General features: G+C 43.6%; 1 protein-coding gene and 1 non-coding gene across 2 annotated transcripts in view; one reads left to right on the top strand and one right to left on the bottom strand.

Moving 5' to 3' along the window:
* Positions 1 to 1,932: 1,932 nt before the first annotated feature.
* The window catches only part of LOC121293181 (protein kinase C-binding protein NELL2-like), a 296,910-nt gene continuing 271,092 nt past the window's right edge, over positions 1,933 to 27,750 (bottom strand). Inside the window, exons 16-20 of the mRNA XM_041215961.1 lie at positions 22,939 to 23,079; positions 22,177 to 22,370; positions 11,912 to 12,088; positions 5,418 to 5,642; positions 1,933 to 2,439 (exon numbers count right to left, since the gene is read on the bottom strand). Coding sequence (XP_041071895.1) covers positions 2,389 to 2,439; positions 5,418 to 5,642; positions 11,912 to 12,088; positions 22,177 to 22,370; positions 22,939 to 23,079 — 788 coding nt within the window. The 3' untranslated portion in view covers positions 1,933 to 2,388. The remainder of the gene's footprint in view (positions 2,440 to 5,417; positions 5,643 to 11,911; positions 12,089 to 22,176; positions 22,371 to 22,938; positions 23,080 to 27,750) is intronic.
* LOC121293462 lies at positions 24,132 to 24,240 on the top strand. Its single transcript, XR_005946541.1, has one exon. It is a non-coding gene; the product is annotated as a U6 spliceosomal RNA (small nuclear RNA).

Below are 27,750 nucleotides of genomic sequence, written 5' to 3' on the forward strand. Positions count from 1 at the left end.
AAGGGGTCCAGGATTTTGGCTCAGCGACAATTAAGGGATGCCAATCTATTTCCAACTCCAGACAGAGTGAGACTTGGAAGTAGAAGTGTTCCCATGTGCCTGCTGTTCTTGTCCCTTTATACAATCGAGATCACAGGTTTGGGAGGTGTTGTTGAAGAAACCTTGGCAAGTTGCTGCAGTGCATCTGGTAGATGGTAAACGCTGAAGACATGTTGTGCTGGTGATGGATGAGATACCAATCAATGTTCCCACTAATCTCTGTGGGTTCATGGCTACACAGCTGACTGGCTACCATACAGACCTTGCCCTGTGAAAAATCGTGTGCATTCGTAGCAAAAAAATTTAAAGGGACCATGCGCAACAACTAAATTTTGAGGAAACATTGGTGTCAATCAAAAGGGCTGTTTGAACCTGATGGCATTGAGTTTCTCGAGTGTTGTTGGAGTTGTACTCATCCAGGCAAATGGAAAGCATTCCATCACACTCCTATTGTGCCTTATAGATGGTGGGAAGGCTTTGGGGAGTCAGAAGATGAATTACTCACTAGAAAATACCCAGGCTCTGACCTCCTCTTGAAGCAACAGTATTTATGTGATAATCTGGTCAAGTTTCTGGTCAAAGGTAACCCCCCCAGGGATGTTGATAGCGGAGAGATTAAATCATGTAATGCCATTGAATGTCATGGGGAGGTGGCTAGACTATTTGTTGGAGATGGTCATTGGCTGACACTGGTATGGTGCATATTACCTGTCACTTATCAGCCCAAGCTTGAAAGCTGTCCAGGCTTACTGTATGCAGACATAAACTATTTCACTATCTGAAAACTTAAATGGAGCTCAACATTCTGTCACCGTTAGCAGAGGTCCACACTCCTGACCTTATGATGGATGAAAGGTTATTGAAGAAACAGCTGAAGATGGTTGGGCCTAGAATGCTACCCTGAAGAACTCCTGCAATGATGTCCTGTGGCTGAGATGATTGACCTTCAACAATCACAACCATCTTCCTTTTATGCTAGGCGTGATCCCAGCCAGTGAAAAGTTTTCCCCCAATTCCAACTGACTCCAATTTCACTAGGGCTGCCTTGGGCTGGAAATCCAGCCCTCTGGGAATGGATTGGGAGGCAGAAGATCCTGTAAAATAGTGAAGGAATGTGGGAGGTGGGAGTTGTTGCCTTCCCACCACAAAGACATTTTACAAGAGGCAGGGAAGGTGGAGGACAGCCCACCCACCTAGAGGCCAACTGAGCCAGTTAAGGGCCCAACCAAGGGATCTTTCTGCCACCACTGACGCTTTACCAGGGGTGGGTGGCCCCTCTGTTAGAAGGGAAGACCGCTCGATGAACTCTGGTGACAACCCTGCAGGCACAGGTTTGCCTCCCTAATCGGATACTCTGTGGCCCCAAGTGGGACCCACCAGTAGCAGTGACTACCCATAACATCCTCACCAACTCCTGCTCCACTCTGCACCTCCCCCATCACCACTGCCACATCTCTCCCCCACCCCCCCCCAAAGCCCTGCCTCACCAGGGCCTGCCTGACTGGACCTGTCAGCCCCAGACTCCACTTGACAGTTGTGAGGGCAGCCCGGTGTCCTCTCTGCCAGATATGGTCCCAGCAGTGGAAGCCACTTCTGATGATGCTGAGACCGTTGAGCTGTCAATCTTCTAATTGGCTGGCAACTTCTGGGGCCGGACAAAGGACAGGAGCTAGTTGCCAGATGGCTGAAAAATGTGGCCAGGAGTCCCACAAATAACCGAGGCAGTGTTACCCCCCAGCTTTTTGCCCCATCATCTGGGCCCCCTCCGTGCTGATAAAATCCCGGCCGTAGTGTCAAGGGCAGTCAAACTGCACCAGGTTTCTCAACGTTGTGTTAAATTGAAGAAAAGAAATAAGTAATTTTGAAATTGAATGAAAATTGTTTTAATTTAAATTCGACATTTCTGCACTAAGACAAGCAAGTCAGCAATCATTAGAACTGGGAAACAACAATTCAAACAAATAACGGAAAAAAAATACATCACATGACTTCCCTTGCATGGAGATCCTGGCTCTCTAGTCATGCTTGTACATATATTCTTTCTAAACTTGTTAAAACATTGTTTTCACATACAATCTAACAAGCCTGCACTTGCTTCCAAATGATTTCTCTGGTTGCAAAGTGATTCAGCTCCAGCACTCTCAGTCCTTGCTAGGATGCGATTTCCTCTTGAATGATAACAGCTTCCGTTTTGGCTGAACATAAATCTGGTATTTGGTATAAATTTGTTTTCTGACAGGAAAGTTGCTCTTGAAGAATCTTTGTACTGATGTTAATTCTTAGCCCTGCAGAGTAAACAGGAATCCCATACAAATGGCACAACAAATGCTATATCGAGTGCTTTACGGTTTAAAGTTGCTGAAGGCACTGAGGGTCCACTAAGCAGCAGACATGACCATTCTGAAGGACAAAAGAAAAGTATGTAATGAGACGTGGTTTAAAGGTCACACTGCAAATCATGAAGCTCCCAAATCCTTTCAGAGTACCACAGTCAAAGATCTACATTCATTTCAAAGTTGTGTAACAGAATTATACAAATCCAGTAATCTTAACCTAAATCAAACTCAAAGGGGTAGCGACTACAAAAAATTGTATTTAGATAGTGCATTTAATGCTGTGAGACAATAGGCACTTCACACCAGGCAAAATCTAACAGCAGGCCACGTAAGGAGATATTCAGGCAGGTGGCCAAAAGCTCGAACAAAGAGGGAGATTTTAAGGAGTGTCTTATAGAAGGAGAGAGTGGTAGCAGGACATATAGGTTTGGGGAGGGTATTCCAGAGACTAGGCCCTATAGGCAGCTGTAGGCATGACTGCCAATTATGGTGAGATGAGAAAAATCAGGGATGCTGAAGAAGCCAGAATTGGAACAGTGTGGATATCTCAGAGGGCTGTAAGGCTGGACAAAGTTATAGAGATAGGGAGGGGTGAGGCCAAGAAAGGATTTGAAAATCAAGGTAAGAATTTGAAAATTGAGGCATTGCTGGAGCAGGAGCCAATAAAGCTAATGCACACATGGGTGAATAGCTCTTGCTGTGAGTTAGGATATGAGCAGCACAGTTCAAATTTATGTCGGGTGGAAGATGGGAGGCTGGCCAAGAGCAAGTTGAAATAATCAATTCTAGAGGTAACAACGGTATGGATGAGGGTTTCACCAGCAAATGAGCAGGGGCAAATATGTAATTGAAGCTCATCTCAGTGTCAAATACAACACCAAGGGGCTGTGAATGGTCTCAATAATTTATCAGTGGTATTAAAAAATCATGCTAAGTTTGAACAAGAGTTGTGTGCTAGATATAAAATAAAAATACCCCTAGTGCATATTAATTATTGGATGTATATTAAGAAATTCTTAAATACCTATTGGTAATGCTTTAGGAATTGTAGTAATGCGTATGTCATGTCCCTGTTCAGTGTGGCAAACCTGTACCATCAGTCATGAGTGATTAGAACATGGTTATTGTTTTAACACACCGATAAGAAACCTGGTCTATTCTTTTTGCAAACCATACGCAAGATGATCTATCATGGACTCTGCCCCACTTACTTAATCTACTGACAGAAAGTTCAGCATAATTTTTTCTCTGGAACCCTAAAGGCAACTGCGTCATACACCATTATTATTCAACTTTGGCCATTTTACTTTCCAGGGGTGACATTTCCATGGCCCCAACAGTACAAAAATCACTGCATTCTATTGTGTACTTGACAGTCCCTTTCTCTTCTTGTTTCTGTAACTGTCAGTCTTACTCCTAACAAGATACTTATCCGGTTCTTTTGGAATGAGTGAAAACAGCTCTAACAGCTTTTTTTGGGGGAGTCGATTCCATGTGTTCAATACCTCGAAAAATTATTTGTTCATCCCTAAATCATTTTAACTGTGATTTATTAAACACACTAGGATATAGATGCGCTGGCCAATTACCTTCGAAGCAGAACTTCCTGTCAATTAAAGAGATGAGGAATTACATATGCTGAAACATTAAATTATTGCGAATGATGTAATGGCCTTGGTAAACCTATGTTTTAATGTATTGTTCTACATTATAGTGGCACCACACCAGAGGAATTTCAGGTCTCATATTTTAGCCAATACTAATCACTTAGAAACTGGAAGAAAAAAATCCATTCTCACTATTTGCTTATCATATGGAGAGAGAAAGCAAATACGCTGCTTCCATAGATATATATATATAATACCCTTACTCTCTGACTCAGCTGCAAGTCCATAAACAGTTAATTACATTTGTGTAACCAAATAATCAATTGCAATGCATTAATCTGTGAAGTCGCAAACTAAAGCTATGCTCTAAATTAAAGCTCCATGGTATTGAAGAAGAAACATGTTAAGAATAGCGTTGAGGAGAAAGAATCATTAAATTGATCAAAAAAATGTCGAGAGCCTTTTTTCTATTAAATACACATATCTTTGGTGTTATTTTCTAGTAATCAATGATCTCTTATTTAAAAAAGCTCTCCAATGATTAGAGTAAGGACATCATCACAGATGAATGGCATATAGTGTTCTGCCAGGCTGCTCATTCGTGGCAAAAATGGAACAGAACTGCAGTCTGCTTCCATGCTCTTCACACTGTATATTGCGAAAAACAGTTGACACTTGGAACTGATTTGAAGCCCGTAATATAATCTATGGTTCAGCTGCTAGTTACAAGCTCCTACTTATAACATACCTGAGCCCCGGCCTCAAAGAATACTACCTTGTAATTGTTCCTGGCTAACCATTATTCTGTATTCACATCTTGGTAGCTCAATAAAATTAAAATATTTTCATCTTACATGTATCAGGGATGATTGTCTGCTTTGATTTATGTTTGACAGGGTTACCAGGAGATATTGGTCTCTCTGTTTGACAAATGGCTTGGGATATATCAGATGAGTAAAACATGACTAGAAAATATACTTCACCTGAGATTCATTCTAAAGACTGTGTTTGCCACATGAAATATTGTCTTTTCAAATATTGAAGGATCTACTGTCATTTCTTGCTTGTATTTCAGATTATAACCTTTGGAATCTTGCTCTTTATTTTCCACCCTTTGGATGCAACATTAAACTAAGGTCGCGTCTGGCACTATTTCGAAGAAGAGCTGGGGAACCTAGCCGATATTTATCTCTCAACCGATGTCAGTAAAGCAGATAACCTGGTTACTATTTTGTTGCTGTTTGTGGGAGCTTGCTATGTGCAAGTTGGCTGCCGCATTTCCTACATTACAGCAGTGACTGTGCTTCAGGAGTATTTCATTGGGCGTACAGCATTTATGAAAGAAGCTATAGAAATGCAAGTCTTTGCTATCAGTGAAATATTACAGTTCTAGACCAACGGTTACTGCTGATCCTAACAAATGCCCCTGCCTCACCTTGCACTGGCAGAGAGTACACTCTGTGCCATGTTTTATCCACGATGATCCTGTAAAGCGGACCAAATTAAGCTCATCTATGCAAGTCTTGGTGATATCATTGCGGATTTTGTTGGCTTGGCAAGGATCTGCGATGCACTGCGGGCAGCATTCGCCCTCAAGGATCATGCTAAATTCACAGTCAGCTTCTGGGCACAGCAGAGGCCAGCAGTCAACCTCACCTTGCTGAAAAAAGCAAACAACAAAGGGTAAGAATCTAAGTCATTGTACAAGTGGGCAGATTCAACATGAAGCGACACTTTGAAGCGCATACATTACAAAGCCAATACTTAGTGCCTTGGGTTACTTCTCATGAATATGTGAAACCTGTGGGAAATATGTGGTTTACGATAGAATTGAACTGGAATTATATGTCTTAAATGTAATCCATGAAAAGAAAAGCACCCCACTCGTAAGCGACATTGCAATTTACAACAGGTAGACACTGACAAGAATCAATGTACTTCCCATTTGGATGTAATTTTTTTGGTTTAAACATTTTGCTCCATTTAGATTGATGGCGTATATTTTAAAAAACAGCAAACATGGGTGCCTAAATAAAGGAATCCATGCTCTGTATCCAAGGACACGAACACCATCATACTGAGGTACATTCACGCACCAGAGTAATAACTTCACTGATATCTTGACTGCGTACTTCAGTTGATTAGTTTGATCTGAGATGACCTGCAATGTTGTTTAGCTAGACCTGAAAGACCATGACTGCGTGTTACATTCTTCACAATTGTGCCTTACAAAGAAATCTCATTTTCGAGATCCTAGATGGGCAAAGCGCCCTCCAGGCAACAAGGTGAACAACAGGTGAGAAGTGTGAGGAGGCCAGACTTTTTATACCTATGAGGCATTCATGTCAGACTCGTACTGAAAGCCTTTTTGTGAACACCATGTTTGCCAACTACTTTAATACACCTGCCTACACCTTCCTCCTTTCCTCCAGAAGTATGTGATTATATTCAGGACTTCCCCTGACTATCACAGTTCACCAGGTTCCCATTCATGTGACCCAGTGAAAACTAATTCCAGACCTCTACAAAAGCAATGGGCTGAATTTAACAGGGCCTTTGGGAATGGGCTCAGAGAGGGGAAGGCTGGCAAAATGATGTGGGAAGGCTTTGGGCCCTGCTGCCATGCCATTTTGCCATCAATGGGAAAGGTGGCAGCCTGGAGCCCAATGAACCACTTAAGCGGCCAATCAAGGGTCTCTCTCCCTGCCCCTGCAGGCATTTTACCAGCAGTGGGGAGACCCTCCGCCATAAGGGAAGCCACCAAGTAAACCGTGGCGGTCTCCTGGCAGGCTATGGGGAGTTGCTCTCCTTTTCAGGCAATCTTTAGCCCAAAGATACCCCACAGTGGCAATGGCTGTCTGTGCAGCATTGGTTCTGCTGTCAGCAAACCCTCTCACCATCTCCCTCACCCGACAGGCCCCTGACATCCCCAATCCTACTTACCTGTTTGTGAGGCACATGTCTTATTCCTTTCAGTGCCGCCCCAGCACAATCTACCACTCTGGTGGCGCTGCCGAGCTGCCAACCCTCTGATTGGGCTGGCAGCTCTTGGAAGTGGGCCACTGTCCTTAATAGGGATGGCAGCCCCAGCAGCAGCTGCTTAATTGGCTGCTGCCAGCAAAGTGGGGCTCCCTGAAGCAGGTTTGCCTCTCCCCAGCCCCACCACCACTGCTTTCAGCCCCAGAACCCCTCCTGTCTCAGGAAAATCCCAGCCAATGCCTGTACAACTTGTGTGGTGTTATAGTTTTATAGAAAATCCATACGTTTACCAAGTGTTTCTTACTACAGTGTTTCCTCTTGGTAGCATTGCATGTGCTCATAATCCTACTGTTGTGTTTCTCCAAGATCTTTGGCAGCAGTTTGTGATAGCATTCACCTCAAAGCAGTTACGACTTGAATTGCACCTACTGCAAGATACACTCTAATGCTGCTGTGTTAGCAGTCCAGTCTGGTTCCCTTTCTACCACAGGTTCCTGAGGAGACTGAAATGTGCTTCCCTGGTAATATCCTGCCGTAGTCTTTGGGCAGTTCTCCTTGTGGCCTTACAGCAATTTGCGTCAAAGAGTATGGTTCTTCATTGCCTAACTTCCTGCAGCTGTATTTTCATTAGCCCATCAGAGAACGAAGGGAGTCTCTGCCGACCTGGCAGGCATTCTGCATTAATTCGCAGCTATTCTTTTCCTAAATGCTGTTGTTTTCCCCTTTAAACAGTTTCAGCTCTTTAAATCCTGCAGCAACATAAAATTTTCCAACCCCAAAAGGGTGGAAATAGAAATGTTGGGTCCTTGCACAGTTTTACAAATAACTTATACAAATAGAAATAGCATTTCTATTATGTAGACTTCAGCCGGCTGTGTCTGGAAATTATAGTAGGGGCAGTGCTCACAACATCAGGCTTGTTCCCAACTGGAAAATCCAGGCTACTATGTCCTCTGATAGCATGCTAATTGTTTATTTTTACATCAGTACAGTGCACAACTCTTTCTTCTCAGTATATCACTTTCTGAGGTCAGCAATAAAAATAGTATTGCAGAAACTAAAACAAAAACAGAATTACCTGGAAAAACTCAGCAGGTCTGGCAGCATCGGCGGAGAAGAAAAGGGTTGACGTTTCGAGTCCTCATGACCCTTCGACAGAATTTGAGTGAGTCCAAGAAAGGGGTGAAATATAAGTTGGTTTAAGGTGTGTGTGTGTGGGGGGGTGGGGGGGGTGGTTTGGGTGGGGGGAGAGAGAGAGAAGTGGAGGGGGTTGGTGTGGTTGTAGGGACAAACAAGCAGTAATAGAAACAGACCATCAAAAGATGTCACAAACAACAGAACAAAAGAACACATAGGTGTTGAAGTTGGTGATATTATCTAAACGAATGTGCTAATTAAGAATGGATGGTAGGGCACTCAAGGTATAGCTCTAGTGGGGGTGGGGGGAGCATAAAAGATTTAAAAAGATTTAAAAATAATGGAAATAGGTGGGAAAAGAAAAATCTATATAATTTATTGGAAAAAACACAAGGAAGGGGGAAACAGAAAGGGGGTGGGGATGGAGGAGGGAGCTCAAGACCTAAAGTTGTTGAATTCAATATTCAGTCCGGAAGGCTGCATCATCGGAACAGATGCGACGGAGGCGAAGGAACTGAGAGAATGGGATGGAGTCCTTACAGAAAGCAGGGTGTGAGGAGCTGTAGTCGAGGTAGCTGTGGGAGTCGGTAGGTTTGTAATTGATATTGGTGGACAGTCTCTCACCAGAGATTGAGACAGAGAGGTCAAGGAAGGGAAGGGAAGTGTCAGAGATGGACCCCGCTTCCTGTAAGGACTCCATCCCATTCTCTCAGTTCCTTCGCCTCCGTCGCATCTGTTCTGATGATGCTACCTTCAAAAACAGTTCCTCTGACATGTCCTCCTTCTTCCTTAACCGAGGTTTTCCACCCACGGTCGTGGACAAGGCCCTCAACTGTATCCGGCCCATTTCCCGCGTATCCACCCTCACGCCTTCTCCTCCCTCTCAGAAACATGATAGGGTCCCCCTTGTCCTCACTTATCACCCCACCAGCCTCCGCATTCAAAGGATCATCCTCCCCCATTTCCGCCAACTCCAGCATGATGCCACCACCAAACGCATCTTCCCTTCACCCCCCCTGTCGGCATTCCATAGGGATCGTTCCTTCCGGGACACCCTGGTCCACTCCTCCATCACCCCCTACTCCTCAACCCCCTCCTATGGCACCACCCCATGCCCACGCAAAAAATGCAACACCTGCCCCTTCACTTCCTCTCTCCTCACCATCCAAGGGCCCAAACACTCCTTTCAAGTGAAGCAGCATTTCACTTGCATTTCCCCCAACTTAGTCTACTGCATTCGTTGCTCCCAATGCGGTCTCCTCTACATTGGAGAGACCAAACGTAAACTGGGCGACCGCTTTGCAGAACACCTGCGGTCTGTCCGCAAGAATGACCCAAACCTCCCTGTCGCTTGCCATTTTAACACTCTACCCTGCTCTCTTGCCCACATGTCTGTCCTTGGCTTGTTGCATTGTTCCAGTGAAGCCCAACGCAAACTGGAGGAACAACACCTCATCTTCCGACTAGGCACTTTACAGCCTTCCGGACTGAATATTGAATTCAACAACTTTAGGTCTTGAGCTCCCTCCTCCATTCCCACCCCCTTTCTGTTTCCCCCTTCCTTTTGCTTTTTCCAACAAATTATATAGCTTTTTCTTTTCCCACGTATTTCCATTATTTTTAAATCTTTTTAAATCTTTTATGCTCCCCCCACTCCCACTAGAGCTATATCTTGAGTGCCCTACCATCCATTCTTAATTAGCACATTCGTTTAGATAATATCACCAATTTTAACACCTATGTGTTCTTTTGTTCTGTTGTTTGTGACATCTTTTGATGATCTGTTTCTATTACTGCTTGTTTGTCCCTACAATTACACCAACCCCCTCCACTTCTCTCTCTCTCCCCCCACCCAAACCCCCCCTCACCACATACACACACCTTAAACCAACTTATATTTCACCCCTTTCTTGGACTCACTCAAATTCTGTCGAAGGGTCATGAGGACTCGAAACGTCAACTCTTTTCTTCTCCGCCGATGCTGCCAGACCTGCTGAGTTTTTCCAGGTAATTCTGTTTTTGTTTTGGATTTCCAGCATCCGCAGTTTTTTTGTTTTTATTATTATTGTCAGAAACTATTTCAATTTTCACCCAATGATGCTACCAAGCACTGTAGACTGGTTTTTCTATTTGATATTTGGCAGTTGGTCAGTCCCAGAAAACATGTCACATAAAATTTCCCCCTCAAGCCAGTACCATAAGAATGCCTGGCCAATAAACCTTACTGTGGGTTCTTAAAAGCTTTTCTGTCTCTGATCTCATTGCTTGGAATTAATTACATGGCTGACTACAGAATTCAGATGTAAACTGTGTTAGGACCCAACAAACGCAAATAAAATACAAGCCTAGCTTTGCCTTAAGCCACAAGTTACACCAAGGAATAAAGTTGATACTGTTGACAGTTAGTGGTTTTATTGATCAATCCATGTTTACATTGACTATCCCCTCATCAAGCCCTCACAGTAACTCTACACAATGCAGGGTAGAGAAGAGAAGAGGGAATGAACTCCAGTAGTATTGCTGGAGCGGGTCAGTGTTTGTAAAATAGCTGCCCGTAACCTCCACCCGGTCAACTCCAACAATAAAATCAGCTTGTGGTGCCTGGTGGACTCTGACAGCTGTATCATATTCAGCTTCAGAGCAAAGGGATCCTATTCACCACACACCAAACTCTGGAATTTTTACAATTGAGACTTCAGAAAAAGTGCCAGCATTATGGGTGTTTTTGCATTGCCGAATCGTGTCCTTTTGAGCATTATTTTCAGACCATCAAAACATTATGCCTCAGCCATCAGCTTTGTGTCGAAAGCAAAAAAAATAACTTTGTAAGTCGACAAATATGATGGATGGTCTTGGAGCATAATGACTTTGATCAACAGTGACTGGGGAAACTTTCAGGCAAGTGCACAAAAAATAGTGTGAAAGCACCATTTCTGATGTTTATTACACTGTTATATAAGATTGCAAAAGGTATTGAATTATTTTACTTTCTGCAATGTCAGCTGCTTTTATTCTTCATCGTACAATATCCAAGTTACCCTTTTCAATGATTTATGAATTTAGTTGATTTTCTATAAAGTATTTGGAAATATTTTGCTAGTAGCCATTTCCCTTGGGATATGCGCAAGCCTCATATATCATTGTGCTACGTTTAATGCGCTCTCATGGGATCAAATGTGAGTATTTACTTTGAAGTATACCAAGGGCAGAAATTTGCACTGGGTGGGCGTGCCATAAAATAACGTGCGATGACATTGGGCGAGCTTCCCGACATCATCGCGCACACTCGCAATATTTCAGTCGGAGGACTTGCGCGGGAGTTGGCAGCGCACCCGCTGACAATTTCCAAGCCTATTAAGGCCATTAAAGATCTAATTGAATGAAATTTTTCACTGCCTGTCCAACCATATGGCTGGCGGGCAGGCGAAAAGGCCAAGTGGCCATTGGATTTTTTCAGAAACCCCATCCATGGGCGGGATGAGGTTTCCAAGAGCAATTAAACATTGAATAAAAATTTTTAAATTTCATTTATTACATGTCCCTGCTCATGTGACAGCTCAGTGCCTCAGGGAGCTTTCGTTGCGCACACTCGGGTGTATGCGCGAACCTGGGCGCTCACCCTCCTCCCACCACCCACCAAGGCAGTGCTGCAGCGTACAATTCACGCTGACTAGCCGTTAATTGACCAGCCAGCGTGAAATCGATGTTGGGGCCTGATCGCAGGCGGCTTTGCAACTGCTCTCAGGCCTGCCCGCCGCGCCCACCCGACAAGGTCAAAATTCTGGCCCCAAGTCAGAACAAGCCATCGCTTACCACACAGTGGCACTGTTGACAGTCTTGCACCCAAGTGTCTCCGCTTTTATAGGTCACATCTCCTTTTTGATTCAGGCATTGACTGGTTAGTCGTGGGTCACACTCTGGGCAACAAAAAAGATCCACTGTAGGGTTTTCACAGTCACAGACCATCCGTCGACACAGCACCAAGCCAGCCTGTTATGGGATGAAAACAGTAGGTTGGTGGAGCAGATAGTGTTATTGTTTATCAAGTGCGGGTAGAAAGGAAGATTTCATGAGCACCTTTCTTACAGACTTTTTCAACTGCACATTAGTTTTTATATTCCCTTTTGTGGACTCTTGCATTAATCCAGCAGAACAAGAACATCTGAATCACAAGTTTCTCCAGTCAATTTCATTGCCTCTCATGAGATTGTCCAATAAGCAATGTACTTCATTGCCAAAGCAGTGGTTCTGTCAGCTGTTTCCCTCAAGAATGATCCTTAAATGGCATCTAGTGCTGGAGTTAGCAGGCAAACTGAGGACCACCACAAATAGTCCAATTGATATTGGCTTGGATATCTAATTCTCTGCAAATACCACTCTTGTACAGTAATACTTAATAGTCCTTTGAATTCTCTTTCTTTAAATCTGTAATTAATTACCTCCCCCCCAACACACACACACATCCACTTCTCTATAGCTTGCCTGTTCACTACCATTCATACTCATTTTGACTGGACAAAAGTAGGTATGTAAGGCACAGATACAATAAAACACAGGGTTTTCCATTAACTACCAACATCCAGGAAATAGGATTTTTGCAGAGTGAGAATTACTACTTTCTGTGTGCTATATTGCTCATCCTAACAAAGAGCCTGATCAAAAACCGCCAGAACTAACTGTTGCGTATCAGTCACTTCCTTAAGAACACAAGGGCAGTCAGAACTTTGAGCCCACTCCCATTCAGTTAGATCATGGCTGATCGGCACCTCAAGACCACTTGAGCTCCAGACCAACAAAAACAGGCTCATTTATATAGCGCCTTTAACATAGCCCAAGGCACTTCACAGGAATGTTATCAAAATTTGATACTAAGCCACATAAAGGAGGTACTAGGATGGATGATCAAAAGTTTGGTCAATGAGGTGGGTTTTAAGGAGCGTTTTAAAGGAGGAGTTCAAGTTCGAGGCTCAAAGAGGTTCACAGAAGAATTGCAAAGTTTAGGGCCATCGCGATTGAAGGCATGGCCATCAATGTTGGAGGGATTAAATTCAGGAAAATGCAAGAGGCCCCAGAGATCTCAGAAGCGTGTTGGGCTACAGAAGGTTACAGGACAAGGAAGGGGCAAGGCTATGGAGGGGTTTGAAAACAAGGATGCAATTTTAAAATCAGGGCATTGTTGGACAAGGAGCCAATGCAGCTCAGTAAACATAGGGGTGGTGGGTGAATGGGACATAGTGCAATTTCATATATGGGTAGCAGATTTCTGGCTCTCAAATTTATGTAGGCTGAAAGATGAGAGGTCAGACAGAAATGCTTTGAAGCAAACATGCTCTAAAGCTAATGAAGACGTGAGTGAGGCAGGGATACATACGAACACAGGGACATACGGACAAGGAGCAGGAGTAGGCCATTCAGCTCCTCAAGTCTGCTCCGCCATTTAATAAACATCATGGCTGACCTGATAGTAGCTGGTAGGACCAGAGGAAGCTATGGAGGTGGATATAGGCAATTTTGGTGCTGGTGTAAATATGGGTTGGAATTTAACCAAAATGGCCAATGGTCTGGTCAGCCTCAGACAGTTGACAGTCTGGGTACCCCTTGAACCCCCTGCCTAACAAAAGTCCATTGTCTCATCCTTGAAAGCTCCAATTGTCCCAGCCTTTTGGGGAAGAAAGTCCCAGATATCTATTACCCTTCGTGTGAAAAGTGCTTCAGCCTAACTTTAATTTTAAGATTACATTCCCTTGTTCCTGAATCACCCATCAAAGGAAACAGCTTCTCTGTCACTACCCATCCGATCCATTTAAATTTTAAAGACTTCATTTAGATTGTCCCTCAAGCTTCTCACATAGAAAATGGAAAATCATTGTGTGTGGCAGCCAGCTTCTCTGTTCTTTGGGCTCTGTGTTCTGAATACTTCAAACGTAACAGGTATGTACGGCTGGCTAAACTTCTTGACTCCCTCTTTCTTATAAATTATAAAAAAAATTATAAATTTCTGGAAGAATTTATAAGCATGAGTTGATCTTTGAAAAATTAGTATAAATCCTTCATTATTCTCTCTTTCTTTTCCTTTTGCATAACTCATATTGAAAATAAAATGCACCCACTGCAGGTTTTAAATGGTGTTCTTGAACTGCAGAAATTGGAAACAGGACAAACCATGAATGCTGAAGGGCTATTACCAATAAATCAGTTATTCTGTTGAAAAAGAAAGTCTGTGATCTTTTGTAACTAGATTAACATCTGCTGAATGCATAATCTTCTCAGTCTGTGATTAACAGTAAGAGTGTTAAAACTCTTTTAAACATATGCCAAAATGAACTCACAACCAATAAATTGCAATATGTTGTTTTCATGACACAAGCCATTAGACTGTTAATTACATCAATTCACAAAACAATGGTACAACATCAATGGTAAAAGCTACCAAACTAGAAATTTGAAGTAACTTCAATACATATTATGTAGATGTAGTTGACACTTAACTGTCCTCCATAAGTGGCCGCTAGCAAGCCACTCAGCTTATGGATCTCAATAAATGCTGACCTTGCCAGCGATGCCTGCACTCCATGAATGGATAAAAATAAACAAATGCTGGGTTTCTGCTGCCACTTTAGAAAATCCCGCCAGCTTCCCTTTCATACGGTCGCCTGGTTCCTCTCCGCTCCCCACTAATTTAAAATCTTCGTCCTCTATCGCCACCCAAGTGGTTTCTTTCCTCAGCCTCTGCACCGAATGACAACTCATCCTTGAGGATTCCAACCTCCATCTCATCTCATTAAGCTGTCTCTCTTCTGGGTTCACTGGCCTCTTATCCTCTCCCTCCAACCCATATTCACGGCCACCCCCTCAACTTTGTCATTTCATATGGCCTCATTGCTCCCATTATATCAGCTGCAGGTAAAGCCATCTCTGATCACTTCCTTGTATCACTCTCCACCCACTCCCCCCTTCCCTATCCCAACCCTACTTCCTTTTGTGTCTGCACCTGGAAAAAGATATTTCCCAATTCATTTTCATCTGCACTTTCAATGTGCCAATGCTCTAGCCTTTGGCCCTCCGTTCATCACAACAATTTAGCAGCTACTGATTTGCTTAACTGCATCCTTCCCTCCAGCTTTGATGCCACACTCTCCACTAAAACCATTACTCTCTCTTGCCCAGGGCATTTCCCTGGGTGTGAACTCATCTCCCCTCCCTTAAGACCATTCCTATCTATATAATATGGCTGGAATGTTACCTGCAATGGCTTCTCCTCCTGCTGAATCGTCAGTATCTCTGAGGACCCTAATGATCTATCATTGGTCTCCTCATGTTTCTCATCTATTTGCTGCTCCGAGGCAACAATGTCCAAAAACACAGCATTAGTTTTCACATGTATTCTTGATGACACACAGCTCTAACGATTCCAACAGACTCTTGGTCAGCCTCTCTCAGCCTACTCTCCATAAACCTGAGGTCATCCAAAACTCTGCTGTCTGTGCTCTTAGTTGCACCATCTCATTCACCCAGCTCCGCATGCTTGCTGACCTATGCTGGCTACCAGCTAAACAAATCTCCAATTTCAAAATTCCCATCCTTGTTTTCAAATCCCTCCATGTTTTCACCTTTCCCAATCTCTAAGTCCCCTCCAATTCATAAACCATTGAGATATGGGGAAGCAATGGCATAGTGGTAGTGTCACTGGATTAGCAATCCAAAGGCCTAAGCCAATGTTCTGGGGCGTATAAATTCAAATCTCACCATGGCACCTGGTGGAATTAAAATTCAATGAGTAAATCTGGAATATACTGCTAGTCTCAGTTCTGGTACACTAATGCCCCTTTGGGGAAGGAAATCTGCCATTTCTACCTGGTCTGTCCTACATATGATTCCAGATACATAGAAATGTGATTGATTCAGAGATGGCCTAGCAAGCCGCTTGGTTCAAGGGCAGTGAGAGATGGGCAGCAAATGCTGGCCTTGTCAGCAACACCCAGATCCCATGAAAGAATAAAAAAATTCTGTGCTTCTCTGAGCATTCCCTAATTTTAATTGCTACAATGTTGTTTGCCATTCCTTTAGCTGCTCAAAGCTCTGGAATTCCCTTCCTAAACACCTCAACCTCTTCACCTCTCTTGCCTTTTTTTAAGGCATTCCTTAAAGCAGGTTTTGGTTATCTCCCGTATTATCTCCTTGTATGGCTCGGCATCAAATTTTGTTTTAATAACAACAGCAACAATTTGCATTTATACAGTTCCTTTAATGTAATGAAAGGTTCCCAGGGTGCATGATAAAACAAAGTATGGCACTGAGCCACTTAAGGAGATATTGGCCTGGATTTCCAGAGCTGTGGAGACTCCATGGTACATCCAAAATGGTGGATGGACCCCGAATCAGGAAATCCCACCCCCAAATCCAGCAGAAACAATTTTCACCAGGAGATGGTGGGGAATCAAGGGCAGGACATAATTCCTACATGTGGGAAACCTGAACTCAGCAAAGCCAGTTGACCTCAGTGGGCTGGATTTTACCGTTGGCGAGTGGGGGCGGGGGCAGGGCCCGCTCACCGACGCTTAAAATGATGCGCGGTGACGTTGGGCGGAACTCCCGATGTCACCGCGCCCCATTTAAATTTTCAGGAAGGCGGGGGCACAGCAAAATCAGCCGTGGGCCCGCCGACCTGTCAATGGCCAATTGAGGCCATTGACAGATCAATTAAAGTAATTAGTGGACCTGCCCATCTAACCTTAAGGTTAGCGGGTCAGCCAGGAGCCCCGGCGGGAACCGAAAAAAACATGAAACCTCATCCTCAGGCGGGATGAGGTTTCATGCAGGGTTTTAAAAATTTTAAAGTTTTTTTGGAAATTATGAACATATCCCAACTCATCTGACGTTGTCGCATGACGGGATATGTAAAAGAATTTTTTTTCCCCTATTTTTAAAAGCAGAGGCGATCTCCCTGAGGCAGCACTTAGCCTCAGGGAGATGAGTTCGCTCCTTCATGCGCATGCGCAAAAGAGCGCACTTTCGATTTTAGGAATCCCCCCTGCCCGCACAGGGACCGTGTAGCGCTTCTCTGTGGATATCACGCCTTAATTGGCCCACTCACGTAAAATGGTGCTGCGCCTCCGGTCGGGGGCGCCGATTGGAAGCGCGCCCGCACGTACCCTCCCATCAACTTCCTTCCTGACGGGAGAATAATTCAGCCCAGTGTTGTGTTAAAACAGACCCCATTTTCACTGGGGCAAGGGCACTATCCCACATTGTTGTGAGTTATAAGTTTTTAAAGTAGGTGTAAATGCTCTTGAAGCATAGTCAAGTCTCAAGGTAATGAAGGCATGAAGGTGTAACGCACCTGTGAGACACCTGTTCATTACATTACAGATGCTATATAAATATGATTTGTTATATAGACATGATACGGTATGTAGAACTGTCAAGCTGTTGAGTTATTTATATCCCCTACCCTTTAAAAATTGAGGGGGATCTGCTTGCCTGTGTCTGAGAGTTGGAAAAAATCTGTCCTAACAGTTTCAGTAGCTGTTTATTGACATAACCCTAAGTGCTAACTTCATAGCATTATTATTGCTTGACTGCTTTTCACAAACTATCATTCTCACAGTGTGTTGGGGAGTGGCTAGAAATTCATGGTTTGATAGCTCAAAGAGATTATTAAAAGATTACCTGTCTTGGTGAAATTATGATTAAAAATGTTTGTTTTTATACAGGATTAACTACTTGAGGGGATTTAAATGTACTGAATGGTCTTTTATAAATGATAGTTTTTTATATAGTGAAGTCAGTAACAGATACTTAGAGCTTCATTTTATTTAATCTCAGCATAGCTCCTGAAGTCTGCCCATGGTGATTACTGGGTGAGTTGCTATGGAGGGTTTAAGGGCAAAGGTTATGGAGGGCTATAAGTTGACACTAAGTTGGCAAAAGGACTATAAGGGGCCATGAGTTGGCACTAAGTCAGTATAGGGGCCATAAGGGGCCATGGAAGTGGGTTGGGGTAATAGGTTGGCAAGGGCTTGCATGTATGGACATGGGAGCAGGTGGAGGGTGAGGGGTTGTGATGGGTGAAAGCTAGAGGGCCTAATGTTTATGAAAAAATATATGGACAAAGTCCCAGAGAACCAAGACACTTGGCAGCCCAATGTGCACCCAGGGCCAGTAGGCCTGACTCCATTCCTCAACCTACTGCCCCAGAACAAAGATCCTGCCATTCAGGACACGTTTTTCCCAAGATGGGTATAGTGAGCGGAGAGATTTTGCAGCTCTGCGCACGCATCTGAGGGACAGAAATCCAGGATAGTCGGTCAAATGACCAAAAGTTTGGTCAAAGAGGTAGGCTTTGAGGAGTGTCTTAAAGGGGTAAAGTGAAGTAGAGAGGCGGAGAGGTTTAGGGAGGGAATTTCAGAGCTTGGTGCCTTTGTGCCTGAAGGCACAGCCGCTAATGGTGTTGTGAACGCACGAGGTGCCAGAATTAGAGGGCGCAGATATCTCGGAGGGCTGTGAGGCTGGAAAAGACGGGGTGGGCTGCAGGGGGAGGCCATAGAGGGATTTGAAAAGCATGAGAATTTGCAAGTCAAGATGTTACTTGACCGGGAGCCAATGTAAGTTAGTGAGCATAGGGATGATCAGGGAATTGGGTATTGCTGAAAGTTAAGACATGGGCAGCTGAATTTTGGATGACCTCAAATTTATGGAAGGCAGGATATGGAGACCAACCACAAGTGGATTGCAATAGTCAAGTCTCAAGGTAATGAAGGCGTAACGCTCCTGTGAAGCACCTGTTCATTACATTACAGATGCTATACAAACATGATCTGTTATATGGACATCCAATTTGTCTTGTACAGCAAGGGTGCAGGGTAGTCACCATAATTTTCTTAAGCTGCCAGTAATGATACCCAACATCCCTTATGTATCAGCTGTGGCTCAGTTAGTTGTCTGCTTGCCTCTCAATCACAGGTTCCGGAATCAAGCCCCATTGCAGAGCTTAAGCATACAAATCAAGGCTGGCATTCCAGTGCAGTAGTACTGAGGGAGAACTGCACTGTTGGAGGTGCAGTCTTTCAGATGACCTGTTAAACCCAGGCCCCATCTTTCTGCTCAGGTGGATATCACAGAATTTTAACGGCATAGAAGGAGGCCATTCAGCCCATCATTTCTGCACCGGCTCTCCAAATGAGCATTATGGCCTAGTGCCATTGCCCTGCCTTTTGCCCGAACCCCTGCACATTGTTTCCATTCAAAAAATCATCTAATGCCCTCTTGAATGTCTTGATGGAACCTTCCACTCCTAGGTAGTGCATTCCAGACCTGAACCACTCGTTGTGTGGAAAAGTTTTTTCTCACGTCACATTTGCACATCACATTTGGATATAAAAGATCCCATGGCACTGTTTCAAAGAAAATCAGAGAAGTTATCATTGGTGTCCTGACCAATATTTATCCCTCAATCAACATCACCAAAAACAGATGATCTGGTCATTATCACACTGCTGTTTGTAGGAATTAATTCAGCGCATATTGACTGCCAGCTTTCCTATATTTCAATAGTGACTACACTTCAAAAAGTACATAATTGACTGTAAAGCACTTTGAGATTTGAGGTGGTCATGAAAGGTTTTATATAAATGCAAGGCTTTCTTTCATTTAAATGGAATTTAAACCAGGAAAACAAGTCCCAGACATCTCCTCAATTTATATTCCTTTTCAAGAAAAGGCCAATGAAGATGGGAGGAAATTGATGGCAATCAATTCACATCACCAATCCCCAATTGCCCCCCCCACTTCAGTATTATATATTCTCTCTCTCGGACTGAAATAATTGTTTTCCTTGCTCAAACTGGGCAAGTTTTCCCCTCCTCTCTTGCTGGCCTTTGGCTGAACCTTCCTGCTGCACTGTCAGGATTTTGTTAAAATCTAAATCCGCACTGCTCCATGATGCTCCTTTCGTAGCTTTACTTTTTCGAATTCCACGAATAAATCTTAAATCAGCAACATCAGCACATAGAACAGCCCTTAAACTTTAAAGACCATGAAATTCAAACAGGTAAAACCAGGGCAAGAGGTAGTAAGGAGCAAAGAGGGTGTTGGAACAGAAGAAGGTCAAATTCACGCTTTCAATTTACAAATTCACAAGAATATGCATATTTGTAATAAGATGGCCGCCCATGTAATTAGCACTAAAATACTCCAGGAAACGTTGACAACCGCAGCACCAATAACTTAGATTAAATTCATATCTTTCTTAGTCTTTAAGAGTGATTCATCTTACTCACGAGGAGATTGCTGGAGTGGACTGTGCACTGAGATGATGCCCCACAAAAACCATTGCCTTGTGGAAGTCCTAGTGGTTAATTAAGAGAGTGGGTAGTTGAACATGGATAATGGAGATGTGTCACTACATTGGATCAAATACGGAAATCAATGAGGCCTTGCAGTGGAACACCTGGATAAGAATAGAAGATGCTGGAAATACTCAGCAAGTCAGATAGCATCAGTGGAGAGGGAGAAACAGAGGGCAGGAATTTTCGCTCGGCAGGTCAGTCAAGTGTGCCGACGTCAACACACAGTCACACTATAGTTCAGTCGGCGGTCGCGCGCCAGAGCTGGCAGCACACCCGCCGACAATTAAAAGGCCTGTTAAGGCCATTAAGTAATCAATTAAATTAAATTTTTCGCAGCCCATCCAACCTTATGGCTGGTGGGCAGGCGAAAAGGCCAAGCAGCCTTTGCATTTTATTGGAAACTCATCCACCGGTGGGGTGAGGTTTCCAAAAGCAAATAAAAATAAAATGAAAACTTTAACGTTTCATTAATAACATGTCCCTGCTCATGTGACTCAGTCACAGAGGGACATGTTTCATTACATTTTGATTAAAAAAAAATTTTTTCATACTTCTTCATCTCCCTGAGGCAACTCTGTGCCTCAAGGAGATTATAAAGCGCTCTCTTGCACACGTGCATGAACGTCACGCTCACCCTCCTTCCTCCTTGAGTAATAGCTGCTTAAGGACCTTAATCTGCCTCCACTGCCATAATATGCTGTGCAGTGGAAGGTGGGCAAGAATGGGAAGGATGGAAGGAAGGTGGGAGGTGGGAGGTGGCAACCCCCCCCTAAAATTGTACCCACCCTTTTTGCCTCCACGCCTGGCCTCCAAAACCTTCCCCCTCGCTCCGTCCCTAGGGCGCCCGATCCTTCCCCGCCCAAAAAAGCCCAGGACATACCTGGGTCCGGTGTCCATGATGCTTCTTCATGGAACTGCTTTCAGTCCTAACAGTGCCCACGACTGAGTTCTGGCGCTGCTGGGACTGCGAGAGCTAATTGGCTGGCAGCTCCCGAGGGCGGGACTTCCTTTCACCCGAGGGGCGGAAGTCCTACTCTTTGCTTGTTAAGGCCACCAGCATCATGTTATCGCCACGGGGCAGCCTTTTTTAATGCTGGTTGGTTTGCGACTGAGTTTTTTTAATGGCGGGGGTGGGGGGGGGGAAGGATTGAGCAAAATGCTCCACCCCCCACCCCCCCACCCCCCATAAAATTCAGCGCAATGTGTAGGATTGTGTGTGCGTGTGTTGAAGAGACAAAAGCAAATAAGGGAAACTCACGTTTATGTAGTGCCTTTCACAAGCTCAGGGTGCTTCAAAGAACATTACAGCCAGTGATGTGTAGTCACTGTTATAATGCAGGATATGTGGCAGCGCACCCCCACAACAATAATGTGATATTGACCCAATAATCTGTATTTGTGATGTTGATTGAGAGATAAATATTGGCCACGGCACCGGGGATAGCATTACTGTTCTTCCTCAAAATAGCACCATAGTATCTATATGACCACCTTAGAGGCCTCATACAAAAGACAGCACCTTCAACAACACAGCACTGCTTCCATGTTACGCTGCAGTGTCAACCTAGATCTTTATTGTTCAAGCCTTTGCCGTGGGGCTTGACCCCACAATCTTCTGACTGAGAGGCGATGGGGCTGTCAACTGATCTATGGCTGACATCTGACTAAGTAAGAAAACATATTTCACTGGCAACAGGAGAAGATGACAAAATATTTAAAATATGAACTCACCTGGCACGAGCAGACCGAGCACCTGTCATTTTCTAATACCCAAATCTGTCCGTTGTGCTTTATTTTACCTTCATGGGCACAGTCCCCAGTACAGTTTTTCCCATGAGGACATCTACAGTCATAACCTCCTTCGAGGTTAAAGCAAACAGTGTCATTGGTGCAACTGTGTCTCCTGGTCCCACATTCATCAATGTCTGTGAAATAACACATGTAAATTTATTTTTCAGAGCATATCCAATCAACATAATGCTTCCTCCGCAGATGACATAAATAATTCTCGCATAAAAAATTTCAAACTTAAAATTAATTCACCCCATAATGTTCAATCCCCCAAGCACTCCAAAGAAATCTGTAGTTGATGAACATTCTGAACCAGTGAAATCTTTCAAATTGAATTCATCTTTTTAAGGGCAACAACCATTTCCCCTTACTATAATTACACTTTAATGTAATTACAGTTCATTGCAGTACAATAAAAAAATTGTAAACTGACATCTATCCAACTCATTTGGCATTATTAGAATGTCCACACAGCAATGCTTTGTGATTGCCAAGTGTCCCCATATGACTAATTCAGCTGCTAAATTGAATAATCACATTTCAACAATGATAATTAAATATTGCAGACACACACGCTGTCACCAAAGACTGTCAGAGTTCTGTCCAGAAAAACTTTGCTCCGTTTCTTTCAACTTAATGGATGGCAGAAATTCTCTGGTGAGAATGGATAAAATTAGAAGCTTTTTTTTTTAAGACACTGACCTTCACATGTCTCTCCATTTGCTGCAAAGAGACCATTGTCATGGTAGCCATCCCTGCATTCACAATGGTACCATCCAGGAAGGTTGATGCAATTAGCACGGCTGTCACATTGAACAAAACCCTCCGCACATTCATCAATGTCTGTACACAGCCAAGAAAAAAACATAATAAAACACTGTCACTTGAAGTTTTACACACTGAATATCCAATACATTCACACACAGAATCTGTACCCGGAGCCAAAATAAAGGGCGCTGCATTATGTAATCAATTGTCAGACTGTCCTTAGAAGTGTAAGTCCAATTTTGCACCGTACACAATGTGCATTTATGCATATACACAATGTGCATTTATGCATATAATGCACATTTACACTCAAACTAACCAAAAACAAGACGATAATAAACACCCTGCAGTCTAAAACTTAAAATTCTTCAAAAATATTGGAATTTCTATGGACATTATGATTTCTTTATTAATTCATTCTTGGTATGCAGGAATCACTAGTAAGGCCAACATTTCATAAAATCATAGGCTGGGATCTTCCAGCCCCGCTGCAGCAGATGCGGTGAGCTGGCCAGTCCATTGACCTCAGCGGCACTGGTAAATCCTGCCAGCAGGTGGGACCGGAAGATCCCGCTCATAGAAACTGGCAGCACAGAAGGAGACCTTGGGGCCATGGTGCCTGAATGGACTCTTGCCTTTCTTGGAAATCGAGCCCTAAGTAAGTGGGGTGGGGGGGGGTTACTTTCCTAACTGCGCTCCCTGCAACATGATCTGGTCACCATTTTTGACTCCCTTTCTCTAATCTAATTACTAGTCCATTTTCCTACCATTACGCTTCCAGTATTTTATGGAAAACTGTTGCCTTGCTGAATTATATCTTCCCTTGCCATGTGTGTGACACTATGGGACAAGCATTTCCATGTCAATAACTCATTCACATTGTTGGGAGGGTAGGGTGGAGTTAGGATTCTTGTTGCAAAATCTGATGTGTCTCGCCCCCACTGGCCAGCTGATGAAGATTAATGGACTAGCATAACTCCATTTTAGCCTGACTCTCAGAATCAGTGTTGCAGTCCTGTGCTCATTTAATGGATTGAAGAGGCCGCAGAATTTTGTCTTCTGTATCAGTAGTCTGCTATTCTGCATTGTTAATTGTATTATTAAGGTTAAGGATACATAGGTGAAGGGCACTGACACTTCAGCAGCACATATACTAAAATTGGAACAATACAGACAAGATTAGCAAGGCCACTGTGCAAGGATGACATGCAAATTCGTGAAGCATTCCATATTGGGGCTGGGGTGCATCATGATCGCCGGAAATGACATTTTGATTGGATTTTGTAAGTTTCCTTTCACGCTTTTGCTTTAGTTAGTGCCGCACCAGGGGCTGTTGCTGTCACCCCTTCTGACTGAGTGATTTTTAGTTCAATTTGTTGATTTTTGTTTGCGTCTGTTGATATCCAGCTCGCAGCCAAAGCCGTCCACAGTCTCAAAACTGTGGTGCTCGGCCCTGACTGCACTCAAGGTGTCGAGGCAGCTCAAGCGTGCAGTTGGACATCCATCTGATCTGACTGCCGTTTGGACAGAATTTCATGTTGACTCCAGGTCCCGAAACTTCCCTCAGAAACCTTGACGTCACAAATTGAGCCGTATCGTCGAAATCCCCTTTGTGACTTTTCATTCTGCTTGGAAGGGTTTCCTGCATGGGTTGCTGCTGCACACCCTTCACTTCCTCACTCTCCTCAACCGTCCAGACATGTGGCGGTGTTCTGTCCTGCCATCCGGAGGGCTATCTACCTTGGAGTCCTCCCTTTAAACATCAGGGATTTGGCATGGAGGGTGTTGCCTGCAGTAGACCCGTACAATAAAAGGTTAAGATGGTTCACAGACTCCCAGTCCACCTGTATTTTCTGCAGCCTTGAGCAGTCCATGTTCCATGTATATATAGGTTGCAGCACCTTTCTGATTATTTGAGGGCCTGCTCTCAAATTCTGGTTGCACTTCAGCCCCACACTCCTGACCTTTGGCCACTCGGTCGGTGCAAAGGGTTTGGCAGGGCAGAGGGCCTACTCGTAAGCCTGCTCCTGGCCAAGATGGCCATTAACAGGTCCAGGAGGTGGGAGGTTGAGGGGTTCGTTCAGCCCGAATGTCTATCCCCCTTCCGCGGCTATGTGCGCACCCAGGAGAGGGAGCACGTGGTGTCTGCCAGTATTCTTGAGGCCTTCTGCGACCAATGGGTATCGTAGCAGTTGGAGTGCAGCCCCAGAAACAACATTTTATTTTGAGTTATTAAGTTTCTTTTTAAAGTTTTCTTTTGTTACAGTGCGCCTTTAAGGGTCTTTCAATTTGTTAATTGTTAATTAGTTTATTTTTTATTGCCATACTCAAAACAGTATTAAGAGAGGCTTCTGGGTCACTGGAGGTTGGTTAGGAAGGGGGCAGACATATGTAATGTTATATTCTGTAAATATATCTGGTATTAAGTAAAAGATTGGTGTCTGGTTTCCAACTTCATCACCTGGTTTCGGAATGATTTCATATGTATTCCCTTCAGTTTGGGTTATAGTCTGTCTGCCAGTCAGGTATGCAACATCTACAAATCAGAAAAGCAGTGTTCATTCGCCTGGTATTTACTGATGCACCAGTGTAGATAATGCAACTTGAATAATGCAAAAAATTAAATACATTATAGGGATGAATTTTAAGACTTCCTTGCTCCAAATCAGAAAATGTCAAGCATATTGCTGTAATTTTCATGGAAGCTGGCAGTTGGGCCTAGCGTAACTTACCCTAGATTTTCTGCCTATATGTGTCTCTGGGTTACTTCTTCCTGCACCATTACCCAGATGAAAATGTTCCAGTAACGTTTTGCATGGTAATACTTACATTTGCAATCTCTAAACCAACTGTATATTTCTGAATCCAATTGCAATTACTATGAGGGCAAAATCTATAAACCTAAAATTGGCAACTGCACGATGTTCACATTTAAGTTTTAAAAATAAGCATCACCAACGAGAGTAAAAATGAGTGATATTGTGGTTCAGTCAGTCATGGCTATGAGGAATGCCCCTGAGTGACTGGGAAACTAGACTCAGTCAGACTGCCTTGGGGAAGTGCCAAGCTGAGCAAATTAAAGAGAAACAGTCTGCATGACACTGCTGCACACCAAGAGTGAGAATAGTGGAGACCCGGGGTGGGTTCCTCGTTGGGTGGGCTCATCAGGGACAGGTGGAGGCAGTCAGGAAGCTGACCGCTGCCCACAATCAGGGCCAGACCATGATTTCACGCTGGTGGACCAATTAAAGCCTGCCAAGCGTGAAACGTGAACGGCAGCGCTCAGCACTGCCTGTGTGAGGAAGGGGAGAAAAAGGAGGGCAAACACGAACCTTGCACATACACGTGGCTGTGCACTTAATAGAGCTGCCCCTGGGAGATGAAGATATGAAAAAGTAAAAATAAAGATTTCTAAAATATTATAAAACATGTCCCCTCATGTGACTCTGTCACATAAGCAGGGCATGTTGTTAACTAAATTTTAAAATTTTTATTTTATTTTATTTTTATTTGTTGTTGGAAACCTGTGGATGAGGTTTCCTGAAAAAATGCAAAGGCTGCTTGTCCTTTTCGCCTGCCCGGCAACCACAAGGGTTGGACGGGCAGCGAAAAGTTTCATTCAATTACCCTTTTAACAGCCTTAGTAAGTTTTTTATTTGCTGGCAGGTGTGCTGCCAACTCAGGCATGCACCTGCTGACTGAAATACCGCGCATCATTTTACCCTCGATCGGGCCAGGCACGCGCCCACCTAACAAGCAGAAAATTCTCCCCCACAATTGGCTTAACAGAGGGGGATCAGGAACTGAGGAATAGATACAGGAACATCCTATTGTTATGGAAGAAAGCACGTACATGCTACATGTAACTGAAGTCTTCTTTATTCTTGTTCCACTAGTTTTATTCTTTCATGCAGGTTTAGCTTATTATTTTGAACTCTGATTGAAATGATTTTCCAACACGACTTCTCCTTCTATCTTGGCGTAACTTTGGTGGGAGTTGGGTTGAATGGATGAAATTCTGAAGAAGATTCCAGTGTTTAGTTTGGAGATTATTGAGTAATTTATGTTGCATGAAGATTTAATGCATTCCTTGAATTTCCTTTCTCCTCTGTTTCAATGGAGTTGTTAGTCATCTTAGTTTACATGTGTTAATGACTTGATTAAATAGAGGACAAAGTGATGTGACACAAATGTATTAAGTAGCCATTGGTAATAAGAGAACTTGAGTATTGTTGAAAAAAGAAACATGCCTAATCTTTTCATCTTGCACTCATCAGGACACTTTGCAAGAATACCAATATAAGGGGAAAACAACAATTCACTGTATGTGAATAGAGTGCTGATTGGTTGGCAAGTGACATTGCCATAGAGAATGCACTAGTGATTGTGACCTACAGTCAACTGCCAAGCGTTGTTGGAAATTTAAACCAGGCAGCTTGCCCTAATTGATCAAGGCATTGCCCTGAGGAATGAGTCAGCGAATGTCTGTCACTTATTTTGTTTAGCTGAAACAGGTGCAATGTGTGTACATGTTCTTTCTGCCTGCAAACAACAGTACCTTGTGTATTAATTTATGTAGCTTTCAGTACACACAAATGCACCACAATCTTAAATTGGTTGTCAGCATAATTCTTAGCACATTGAATATTATTTAGCAAATGTTGTCCGACCGTTGAATCACGTCTAATGTTGGACACTGTGTTTTGAGTTTTGCAAGCACGGGTTGGTTGTGTAGTCTTTACCCTG

Source organism: Carcharodon carcharias, chromosome 21 (assembly GCF_017639515.1).
Source record: "Carcharodon carcharias isolate sCarCar2 chromosome 21, sCarCar2.pri, whole genome shotgun sequence".
NCBI classification, from domain to species: domain Eukaryota; kingdom Metazoa; phylum Chordata; class Chondrichthyes; order Lamniformes; family Lamnidae; genus Carcharodon; species Carcharodon carcharias.